The 12,630-nt window shown below is 35.4% G+C and overlaps 1 protein-coding gene across 1 annotated transcript in view; it reads left to right on the top strand.

Annotated features, from left to right (window-relative positions):
• Sycp1 (synaptonemal complex protein 1) overlaps positions 1–12,630 on the top strand; it is an 82,852-nt gene that overhangs the window by 3,310 nt on the left and 66,912 nt on the right. The window contains exons 4-8 of the mRNA XM_050157530.1: positions 1,173–1,240; positions 2,854–2,927; positions 3,505–3,563; positions 9,893–9,962; positions 10,743–10,816. Coding sequence (XP_050013487.1) covers positions 1,173–1,240; positions 2,854–2,927; positions 3,505–3,563; positions 9,893–9,962; positions 10,743–10,816 — 345 coding nt within the window. The remainder of the gene's footprint in view (positions 1–1,172; positions 1,241–2,853; positions 2,928–3,504; positions 3,564–9,892; positions 9,963–10,742; positions 10,817–12,630) is intronic.

Here is a 12,630-nt window from a genome sequence, read left to right as displayed (position 1 = left end):
ATTTATTTATTACAAATTTCCACCTCCTCCCCTTCTCCCATTTCCCTCCCCCTCTCTCCTCTCTTCTCCCCCTCCCTCTCCAGTCCTAAGAGCAGTCAGGGTTCCCTGCCCTGTGGGAAGTCCAAGGTCCTCCCCCCACCATCCAGGTCTAGGAAGGTGAGCATCCAAACAGACTAGGTTCCCACAAGGCCAGTCCATGCAGTAGAATCAAAACTCAGTGCCATTGTCCTTGGCTTCTCAGTCAGCCCTCATCGTCAGCCACATTCAGAGAGTCCGGTTTGATCACATGCTCCATCAGTCCCATTCTAGCTGGCCTTGGTTAGCTCCCATTAGATCAGTCCCACCATCTCAGTGGGTGGACAGTCAGAACACTTAACCACTGGGCCAACTCGCCAACCCCCCTTCCTTTTTCTTGACATAGCATTTAATTTTGTTTAGCTCAGACTGGCTTCAGATCCACTGTATACATTGAAGCTGGCCCTGAACTCCTGATACTTATGCTTCTGTTGTAGTTGGTCATTTTTTACTCTTTGATTCTTTACACAGAGAGACTTAACTTGAGTTATTTTTTCTTATCAATGCCTGGCTTTAGCTTTACTTGTTTCTTGACAGCTTTTCTTAAATTACTCTGTCTATCTTTTGCCTCTGGGCTTCTACCTTTCTCTATTTCTGTGTAACTTCCTTTACTTCTTACTCCATGACTTGCTGTATAGTTGGGTGGCTGGTCCCTGGAGTCCTCCTCCTTATCTTGCTGTTCCTTCTTGATCCCTCTTTTCGTCTTCTCTGCCCGCCAGCCCAGCCTATCCTTTCTCCTGCCTTGCTATTGGCCATTCAGCTCTTTGTTAGACCAATTAGGTTTTTTAGACAGGAATAGTAACACAGTTTCACAGAGTTAAACAAATGCAACATAAAAGAATGTAGCAATCTTTGCATCATTAAACAAATGTGCCACAGCATAAACAAATTAACACATCCCAAACTAATATTTTATAACATTCCACCTTCTAAAGAAACTCATATTTTTATGGAAAATTCAAAGATTTTCTTTTATGTGGAAAGAAAATAATCTTACAGAACTTATAGAGTGCTAGTAAAGAAAACCTGATTAATGATTACACTAAATGATTTTTAAAAAGGGAAATGTAATTAACTTTTTCAATTTTGTAAATTAGTTTGAAAATGAAAAAGTAAGCTTGAAATTAGAAGAAGAAATTCAAGAAAATAAAGATTTAATAAAGGAGTAAGTATTAATTTAATAATTTTACTTCCAAATTTATTATTGAAATAGTTTTTATTTGTTGAGTACTTTCTTTGTGTATGTAGCATAACAATAATTTCTGCCTGAATTTGTGGGGAGCCAAGAAAGCCCCAAGTGGTTGTGGAGCGAATGGATCAAATCCTGAATGAATGTATATTGTTTGAAATGTGCACAACCTCAGACCCTTGGGAGTGGCAAAGCCTTCCCAGGGTGAAGTCTTCCTCTGGTCTGAAAGAAAACATTGACTGTGTGAAAGTAAGAGTGTTTGCGAATGATTGATCAGTGTTAAAACACTAATAACTATAACTTCTTCCTCCTGGATGATCAAAACCTGAGACTGCTCTCTCTCAGAGTCCTCCTAGCTAGTTCCTCCTGTTATACACAATAAACTCAATTGTTACATAGTTGGTATTGCTCCATCAGAGTGAGCACAGTCTACCTGATGCTAGCTTTTCTGTATATGTGTCTGTGTGTCCTTACAGGACCTCAGGTTTCCAGAACCAAAACATCAGGTCATGGCATGAGTGCTGTGGAAAGAGGAAATATACCCATTCTACCTTTTTTAGATTTAGCAAGTTGGCTAATGATGAATAACTTCTCTTTCTGTAAAATGTCAGGTGTCAGGAGGAATCATTTCTTGGAATCAAAAAAGTGCCTAAAATTTATTATCTAAAACTACATTTGCATATTGTCCATCTTTCTGTGTCACTGTTGCCTTAGGCATAACACTTGTAAAATAGAGTAAGTCCAATTTGGAACTGCTTTTCCTTGTCAAATGCCTTTTTTTTGTCCGTGTAATAATTCATTTGTACCAAAAACCTGTATGTTGGAAAATTAAACCAAATTGTTCTTTATATTAGTAAATTAATACAAATAGAGATCTTATTCACACAATGGATAGCTGCTGAGGAAATTACTTTTGGTTGTGAAGGTTAAAGGAATTACCTCTATCATATTAGACTGTGGGAAAGTCTGTGGTACATTTTCCTCATTGATCATTGATGTGGGAGGGCCTTTCCACTATGGGCAGTGCCCTTCTGGGCAGATGCTTGGGCCTGTATTAAAAAAGCAGGCTGAGCAAATCATGAGGAGCAAGCCAATAATCTGTATTGCTTCATATTTCCTGCCTTTGCACTTGCTTGGCTTCCTGATCTGATCAGTGATTGACTGTGATCAGAACATGCAAGTCAAACTTTTTTCCAAGTTGCTTTTAGTCACAGTGTAGTACTGCAATAGAATTTGGACGAGGCATCAAGAACAGTTTATGAGTAATTAATAAATGAAAAGTTTAACCCTGTCTCATTATTTATCCTAGACAAATCTGGAACCTTTTCTCTGAGAGGGTATTGTTAGTAATAGTAACTTGCTAGAGACTGGGTAGCAGTTGTCACTTAGAGCGAAGAAGTTACTAAATGATTTTGGCAATAGTAGTCTCTATTTTTCTTGATATAAATGTTACTATGTGATATACAGTATATACAAAATACAATGTTTTAAAAATTTCTCTAAAATTATAACTATATGTCTGTAATGTTCATGTATCATTTAGCTTTGAGACCAGATTACAGTTAGGAAAACCTTTTTTCCCCCCCCAGGAATAATGCTACAAGACATTTGTGTAATCTGCTTAAGGAAACCTGTGCTAGATCTGCAGAAAAGACAAATAAATGTAGGTGTCTTTCTTATTTTATGGGATGTATCAATTTATTACTCATTTAATGGTGGAAACAGAAGGAGAAATTGCCTTTTAAGTTTTTCAAATTAATTTGGTATCGTTGAATTATGTCTCAGACATTTTTAAGTAGTAGCTAATTTTTCTGTTTTTGAAAGGTAATATCAATAAGTATATATGTTTGCAGTTAATATTCATTTCAAGTGTGATTTTAAGACTAGCCTTTTATGTCTGGAACTACCATGGCATTGAATCAAGAATTAAACTCAAATCTATGTCCATAATAGGAAATAATGTTGTGGGGTAGGCATAGTATAGTGATACATTTTATGACTCCATTTAAGGCCAATAGTAGAGTATACATAGGACATTGATACCATAAGAATATAGAAGAATTTAAAAATTTCATCTAGTAGTGGAGCTTTTGTAACACTGTGGTGTACAATAATTTGTAGCAATGCTGCTGTAAACAAGAATTTTAAATGTTTTAATGTTTTTATGAGATATTATAAGTATTATTTTGTTGATGTTATGTTTTAAAATTTAATTTTGAAGTTTTTAATGATAATTACAGATGAATATGAACGGGAAGAAACAAGACAAGTTTATGTGGATCTAAATAATAACATTGAGGTAAGTGTTAATAAAAATATGATTATTTTAAATAGAAGAATTTCTGAGCAGAGTGATAGCTACATAGGTCTTTTTTAGTAATATTTCATTTGTATTTTAATAGGTAAAACTTGCCTAAAGTTCAGAGAGTAAAACAGCCAACCTGTTCACCTTATAGGCCAGGCAGACGTGACACACAGTAGTTTGCCATAGTATGCACATTTTTTGTCATACTCAATATAAAATTTTCAGTACAGTGGGTTTTGTATATATCCTCAGTGCCTAAAATAGTTCCAGGTACATAATAGGCACTCAGTAAATATTTAGTGGACGAGTGAATGAATAAAATAATTTGATTTCTGTAAAGCAAAATTTATTGAATATTGAGTAAATGTATATTATCAGGTGATGTAAATACAATTTTGAATTTTTTTTTTTTTTGGTTTTTTGAGACAGGGTTTCTCTGTAGCTTTGGAGCCTGTCCTGGAACTAGCTCTTGTAGACCAGGTTGGCCTCGAACTCACAGAGATCCACCTGCCTCTGCCTCCCGAGTGCTGGGATTAAAGGCATGCGCCACTACCGCCTGGCTAGTTTTGAATTCTTATGAGGCTGCCTCACGTTAGTGGGGAAGAAAGACACTTAAAATGTATAGGCAGGTCTTTATTGAGAGTTTTAATTCTATTATTTGTTTTTGTAAGCCCCTTAAAACCTTATGGATTATTGTATGTTAAAATGTGGTAAGATAATAAAGTTTTAATTTCACTTTGCTGGTGTTCATTGTTATGTGACATTAGGAATTCTATAATATTTTTACATGCATACATACATATATATAACATTATACAGAAAATGTTACTTTTTACATGCATGCATACACACACATACACACATATATATAAAATTATACAGAAAATGTTAAATACATATAATTTGTATTGTTAAGCCCACTAGGTGAGAATAAGACCACCACCACAATTTTAAGCTAAATTTGAAGCAAGCTTTAATTACATACTGGGCAGGCTAATGGAATGCCAGATTTAATTCAGGGTTCCCAGGAATTGGTGACTAGTTATGTTTTGCAGAGGCTTAAAAAGGCAAATCTATAAGGCCACTGTACTGCTCACTAGGTCCAATTAGGGACAAGCACACATCCTGATGTGTGCCTTCATACTTCTCGCTTATATCCAATCAGGGGCAAGCATACATCCTGACATATTTCCTGCCCACGTACCTCCTCCTACCTACTTGTGATCAACCACTTCCAGTGCAGAGGAGTTAAGCAAAAGCACGTGGCTTGTTATCTCCCATAAACAATAGCCTCCAGCATTTCAGGAAGTATCTGTCCTTGGGCAAGGGTTGGAGCCACTTGATTCTCAGATTACACCCTCCTGAGTGAAATTCTTGATACTGCTGGGCACCTTTTTATATTGGGATCAAATAACTGTCAGCCTAATGATACCCAGACAGAAATTATAATTTAGTTAGGTATTAGTGAAGTAAGAGCCAACAGGAATTATTAGAAACAGAAGGTCAAAGGCTCTGAAATGGCTGACATCAGAGTCACTATCTAGGAAGAGCCTGGAAATGAGAATGGTCGCCAGTTATTTATTTCATTTCAGGTCCTCCTGTTTTGTAATATTTCAGTCAGATTTCCTGTAATTAATCCCAAGTAGTTTGTGTAGAAACAACAATTTTTCTATTAAAGTTATATAATGACTGCTCTGTTTTACATAGAACAGGTGAAGTGTCCTATAATATTGTAGAAATATTCCAGTGAATGAATCTACCTGTTGATAGATTTGGGCCCATTTTCCTAGTATGACAATTGTCCCTTATGCCAGGGAGTTAGTTTTCTTTAGACTTTTAACCTGCTGGGGACAAGGGGAGGAGACATATTCTCTTCTGTAACTGCTTCATTTAAGCTAGGATATTGTTGTCAGGGCTCAGGAAGGCTGAAATTCTAGTCAGAAACTGGGAGTGGGATCAGGAAATGGGATGTTTATCAGAAGATTCTGGTTAACTGCCCAGCTGGAGACAAGGGACAATCACATTGACTGAACTGGTTCACATTAGCTTTCAGCAAATTCAGAACTCAGCAGTTAGCAGCCTGCAGCTGATTCCTGGATGGTGTCTGTCAGCCAAATGAAAATCTGCTGAGATAGTTATAGATTAGGGACAGAAGTTAAAATTTAGGAACTTGAAGAAAAATCTTACATTTGGAACTTTCAGGCCCATGGTCCTAGTGACTGGGGAGGAGAGGAGTCCTAAGATCAGGAAAGAGATCCCACTCTCAGGAATAGGCAGATGGGGTAAAAACTTAGGCTGCACTTATCTGGAATCCACTTGACAAGTGAGAGGTGGATCCAAGTCTTACAACTCCCTTGATTCTCTGAAGCTTACATACATGAACTTTTTAGTTTACCAAAAGGTAAAAGTTTTAGATATATTAGCATTAATATGAACTGGAATCCACATTGTAGAAAAAGTAGCTAACAGGTATCTATATAACAGCTGGAGTAGACTCATGCCTTGCGTCCTAGCAAAGCTATAGCTTTGGGTTAAAAAGTATGAACATTTTTCCTACTTATCCAGAGAGCCTGATACATAGATTGGACAGAAATGTTACTTGTTTTATGCTTAACCTTGAAAACATACAGGTAGCTAAATAAGGCTTATTTTTTTCTAATTAATTACATTAGTACTTAGCATGACTATAAGTATAGTAGTTCTGAACACATCAAGAATTTGATACTTTATAAGGTGACTGACCATTAACTTGCATGTCTTAATTGTCTTTAACAGCTTACAATAAGTTAATAGCTTTTATAAGATTAGAATTTTATAGCCTTATTCCTGTTAAGTTTAGCTTTAAAAAGTAACAGTTTCTGAATTGTAGCTTTTTTTAATATCAAGACAAGATTTTAACTCATAAATACAGTTTACAGAAAGACTGGGAACTTTTCTGATCCTTTTATAAGAACACCATTACAGAATATAACTGTTTATACTACTCAGTTTATTAAAATAGTTAAGACATAATAAAGTTAGCAAAGACAAGGAGGCTAGACATACATTCTTAAGTCTGAATGGACCTTAGGTAAGGAGAGACATTCTTTATGCCAGTGGTTTGCAACCTTCCTAATGCTGTGACCCTTTGACACAGTTCACTGTGTTGTGGTGACCCCACCTCAACCATAATATCATTTTTGTTGCTATTTCACAACTACAATTTTGCCATTGTTTATCAATTTCAATGTAAACATAAGACATGCAGTAGGTCTAGACTACCCCAATGGAAGGTTCTTTCGACTCTCAAGTGTCATAGCCTATAAGTTGAGTACAAACTTAAATTTAAAATCTGTTTCTTAAAAGTATCCAGTTTTTTAAATTTAATTTTTCTGTAAAACTCCAAAGTTTCTTTTTAAAAAAGTTTAAAATTTCTCAAATGTGTGTTCCTACAATATCAAAAAATAAAGTACCTTTCTTATTTCAAGAGGGAAGATACACAAGAGGGAAGAGCACAACCACAATCTGCACAGGGTAAAATCAAGCTCCAACAGTGCAAATAATTCAATGCTTAATAAATATCTGGGATTAATTTACAATCTTTTGGGCTTTCTTAAGGAGCTTGGGTCATCTCTATGGCCCCACTTTTGGCTGCATACATAGCTTACCTTCTTGTCCCAGCTGACTCCATTTCATTGTAACTGGTGTTTCTATTAAATGGTACTGGCATCTCCAAAACCAATAGGGTCCCCAATTGTGACTGGACTTTTTTAGGATCTCCAGCCCTGCTACATACTGGCAAGCCTCAGATGTTCTCCAAGATCCCTTTATGTCTTTAAAACAAATACTACCTGGGTGATTCTTCTGTTACAAAGTTTGGTTGCCAGTGCAAGATACGTTCTTGTATATGAATGCATAGAGGTACAGCTTTAATACCTTATTAAACAAGCATTGCTTTAAAGTCTTGTCTGTCATTAACCTTGTTTTCAGGATGGGACAGGAATTACCTGTCCTAATCCTAATCCAAAGTATCGTTGAGACTTTTTTCTATCTCCTTGGTTGGGTCACACCATGTGGGTTACGTTTAATCAAGATGGCAGTGAAGTCACATGCCATCTGTCCTCTCCAACCCTAGCAAAGGTAGTTGCTTATAGATGGTGGCAGGCCACGTGTTCCTTATCTCTCAACATGGAATCATGACTTATTGATCCTTTAAGATTACCTATGTATAGATAATCTGTCCACCCCACATTATGAGTTTTAAGTTAAATTTTTATTACAGATACTATAGATTTTTTAATTTATTAAAGATTTCTGTCTCTTCCCCACCTCCGCCTCCCCTTTCCCTCCCCCTCCCCCAATCAAGTAAGTCCCCCCTCCCTTGTCAGCCCAAAGAACAATCAGATACTATAGATTTTTAACCATACCCAATAAACTTAGAAATCTTGAGATACAGAAAGCTCATATAATGGTTTTAGGCAATTAAATGATACCAGTAATCCTTTTAGCTGCTCTTCTTGCTCTTTTCTCCCTATCACAGCTCTTGATCTGGACATAGAGACTTTAAAAGCATGCCTCTGTCCAAGAAAGGGTGAGCTATAATCCAATTCCAGAGCCAGATTCTCAATAAGATAGAACAGCATAAAACAATATTTAGTATTATGCATATCTAAAAGACATTTGAATCCCTAATATATTAGATTCAGTGGCCAGAAAGCTTAGAGATAAATTATGTGCCTGGGTGGCTAGCAGAGTAAGCTCACATATTCAAAGAAAACAAGTCAGAATGTGGTGGCCACAACACATTCATAATTCTGAGTTCCATGTTTGCAACAAAACTTGCGTATACACCAGAAAATACATACCCATCCACATACAAAACTTTCTAACCAAGCAGAATCAGGCAGTTGAGTAACATTATTTGCATTGGCCAGAAGAATATTGGGGTTCCAGATCCAGATCCCACAGACCAGACCAGATTGACTCACCAGTAGACTTTTTATAGTTGCTGCATTCTAAGCACAATAGTTCATACTGATAGTCTGTTAACTGAATGCAGCCTTGAAGCCTTGGAATGTCTCAAGGCACTTGCCTCCTGAAGCTGCCTCCCAGCTCTGGAGTTCTCAGAGTGAAGTTCAGAATTTAGAATTTGGGTGGGTGGTCTGAATCTTGCTGAGGCCATCAGAAAATGTTAATACCACCATGTGAGAATAAGATCACTATTTTAAACCGAATTTGAAGCAAGCTTTATTTAAATACTGAGCAGGTTGATGGACTCTGGCCAGGTCATTCCTGGTTTTCCAGGAATTGGTGACTAGCCACATTTTGCTGAGCTTAAAAAGGTGAACCCATAAGGCCACTGTATTTCCTACCAGGTCCAAGCAAGGTAAGCACACATGCTGATATACTTCCTGCCTGTGTACCTCCTGCCTACATTGAATCAGGGGCAAGCATATAACCTGACATATTTTCCTGCCCATGTACTCCCTCCTGTCAGTATTCTTTGTTACTCAGTTCAGTTGTGGAGAGTCACTCCAGCATGTTTAAGTGCCTAGCAGCAGCAGCAACAACAACAGAGGAGTCAGCCTCTGATGAAGTGATTGCCTCACAGCTTCACAAAAGCCTCTTTGTTGTTACACAAGAGACACCTTTAGCAAGTCAGTTTCTGGACAGTAAAACTTCTCTTTTTTTTTTTTTAGATTTTTGGAGACAGGATTTCTCTGTAGCTTTTTGGTTCCTGTCTTGGAACTAGCTCTTGTAGACGAGGCTACAGATATAATGGATCTGTTGAATCTTTCACTATACCTGCCTGCATGTGATCAACAAGCATATGCATGTGATCAACAAGCATATCTGGTGCAGATGAGTCAAACAAACTTGTTTAGGGAAGTAAAAACGTGGCTAATTATGTCTCATAAATAAGCATTTCAGGAAGTATCTGTCTTTTGGCAAGAGGCTTACAGGTTGGAGGCATTTTTGTTCTATGGATTTCTCAGAAATAGTTATTAAACCTTTAAATAGTATGTATATGTGTATAGGCATGCCTGCCACAGGATGTGTGTAGAGGTTGGCGTTGGTTCTTTCTTTCTACCATATGGATTCTAAGGATCAAACTCAGGCTGAAAGTTTGTTAGCAGATATTTTTGTTAGCTAAGGTATCAATAACACTGGCTTCACTATAGACATAAATCTTTTTAGTAAATCATTATATTACAGTGTTTGCAGTTTCCAAAGTTGTATGAATTTGTATCCAGTGATTATAGGGCAAAATTTATTAATATTTTCAAAGTTTTAAAAAAGTTTTTAAAAAGTCTCTTATTTAAAAGTTAAATTTTGTATTTTAGAAAATGATACTGGCTTTTGAGGAACTTCGTGGGCAAGCTGAGAATGCCAGACTGGAGATGCATTTTAAGTGTAGGATTCCTATTTAACTTTTCATGTTGCTTTTCTTTCTTTTCTTTTAAATATTTATTATTTATTATGTATACAATATTCTGTCTGTGTGTATGCCTGCAGGCCAGAAGAGGGCACCAGATCTCATTACAGATGGTTGTGAGCCACCATGTGGTTGCTGGGAATTGAACTCAGGACCCTTGGAAGAGCAGGCAATGCTCTTAACCACTGAGCCATCTCTCCAGCCCCTTCATGTTGCTTTTCTGCTATTTATGTTTTATTAGATTTTTGTTAGTATCTGTATCCCTTTAATTTGATGCCTTCAACTAGTTTATATTTCTTGTTGTCTTTGCTTTTGTAATCCCCCCTCAAAATCTTGTTGATTGTGGCAGGAAATATATATGTTAACATTTCTTTTGGTTTTAAAACCATCTTTTCTATGATATATTTATAATGGCCTGTATTTAGTATTTTAGAGTCATAATTTTGCCTTACTTACATATTTTTGGTAAATTATATATATATAAGATTTGTTATTTTATGTAAGTATAAAGAATAAAATTTTTATGTAAGTGCTTTTATAAGAACTATAGGACTTTAAGGTATAACTTTGAAACTGTATACAGTTATTATTTTAGTAAATAGAACTGGCAGAAGAAAATACTAGTTTTAATTCACTAGAAACTTTTGAGGTTTAGTGTAATTTGAGATAAACAAGAAAGGGTAATCTTTAAATTTTGTAGGCAATGGAAAAGTTATGCAATTGTGTTAAGACAAGGTTTATTTATTCTATTTTTAAAGTAAAGGAAGATCATGAAAAAATCCAACACCTTGAAGAAGAATATAAGAAGGAAGTAAACAACAAGGAAAACGAGGTTTTACAAAATAGTCAACTACTTGTATTCTTTTAAAAAATTAGTTCAATTTTTGATTTGTACATAATGTTTATACTCATTTGTAACATACAGTGTGATGTTTTGGTTTATGTCCACATTGAGTAGTGATCATATTAGGTTAATTAGCATACTTATCACTTAAATGGTATAATAAGTACATTTAAATTGTAACTACTCTGAGATTAATGCTATATTTTAATATTTACTTTATAAAATACCCACAATATTAAAAACATTGCTTGTTGACATATAAGATAATTTGTATGATATAATTTTAATTATTCAAATATTTAGCCTTTTGCTTAAATGAATTTTCATGATTTAATTATGCATTTATTGGAAGGTCAGCCTTCAGTAATTTTGAATCAATGAATCTAAAATGTTTATGTCAGTTTACATTGCTGTAAAAATATGAGAAATTTCATTTAACCAAAAATCCTAATGATCATTGCATTTTGCAATTTTTTTGAAATGTACTCTCTATAACACTAATGAAAGGAAACTAAAACATTCTGTTGCTTCTTTCTATTAATATCACATAGTAGAAGACTTGAAATGGTAAGTCTGTGTTCTCTGATATTTGCAAGAATGTCAGTTTTAGGTTTGTATTGCTGTTTTTCATGCCTTGTGCTTTCTAAATAGAAAGTGATACATTATAAGGGATTCTGGCTTGGCATAGTGGTGCCTTCCTTTAATCCTGGTACTTAGGAAGCAAAAGCAGGCAGATTTGTGAATTCAAGGCCAGCCTGATCTATTCAGTGAGTTCCAGGACAGCCAGGGCTTCATAGAGAGATCTTGTCTTTAAAAGGGAGAAGGGATCCTCTTTTATTTCCTCCCATCTTCTCTGACTTTACAAAAGATATCTTGTAATCACAGTTAAGGAGGGTATATAGTTATACAATAATAAAAAAATAGAAGTACAGAAAGGATGCATAGTTTTATATTGTGATTAAAAGATATTTCAGTTTGTAAGCTATGCTTATGTTGTGTGAAAGTTTTTAAACAGTCTTTTTGTATTTTAGTTTTGTTTTTAAACCAGAATTCCAGAAGAAAGAACTCTTCTTAAAATTTAAAATTATGCTTATTTCACAAAATATCAAAATAGAATAAAATGTGAAAAGCATCATTTTGGAATTCTTGGTGCCATATTTGAACCGTAGATTGTTGATCCATCTTGCTAAGTCATTGGCCTGATAGTCCTATGGATTTGTAAATATCATTGTAAGAAATTTTCAGACATTCTAAATTTGAAATTGAAGATTGTAGATACCTTCCTGGGGATAGAAATGTGACAGATGACATTATGGAGCAGAGTTTGACAGGGTAGGAAAGGTCAGCTGAATGGACTATTTTTATGCTGATTTTTCCAATCTATCTTTCATACCCTTTCCTTACCTACAATATCCATTTTAGAGATGATCTTTATTATTTTGATGTGCTGGGACTTGAACTCAGGGTCTTGGGTATGCTAGGTTAGTAAGTGGTCAGCTACTTGGCTCTACCTCAAACCTATCTTTTGAAGTTTGTATGCCTGTGTCATTTGCAAAGCAGGGTTAGTTATCTGATGACACTGGCCATTTTCCATTCCATTCAACTGCTTTCCTTCTTTTTATATTGTGCTTTGGTTTATAGTTGTCTTGTGGCTTTGTAGAGGTAATTTATGTTTGTTATTTCCCTTGCTAATTTTTAGGTGATTTAGAGATTTAGAGATAAAAGGAGGGAGGTTGTTTATTTATTTATTTATATTTTATTTATTTATTTTTATTTTTATTTTTATTTTTTAGAAAATTTCC

Source organism: Alexandromys fortis, unplaced genomic scaffold, assembly GCF_014885135.2.
Source record: "Alexandromys fortis isolate MF-2015 unplaced genomic scaffold, M_Fortis_MF-2015_v1.1 scaffold_78, whole genome shotgun sequence".
Lineage (NCBI taxonomy): Eukaryota > Metazoa > Chordata > Mammalia > Rodentia > Cricetidae > Alexandromys > Alexandromys fortis.
This window is presented reverse-complemented; position numbering and strand designations above follow the sequence as displayed.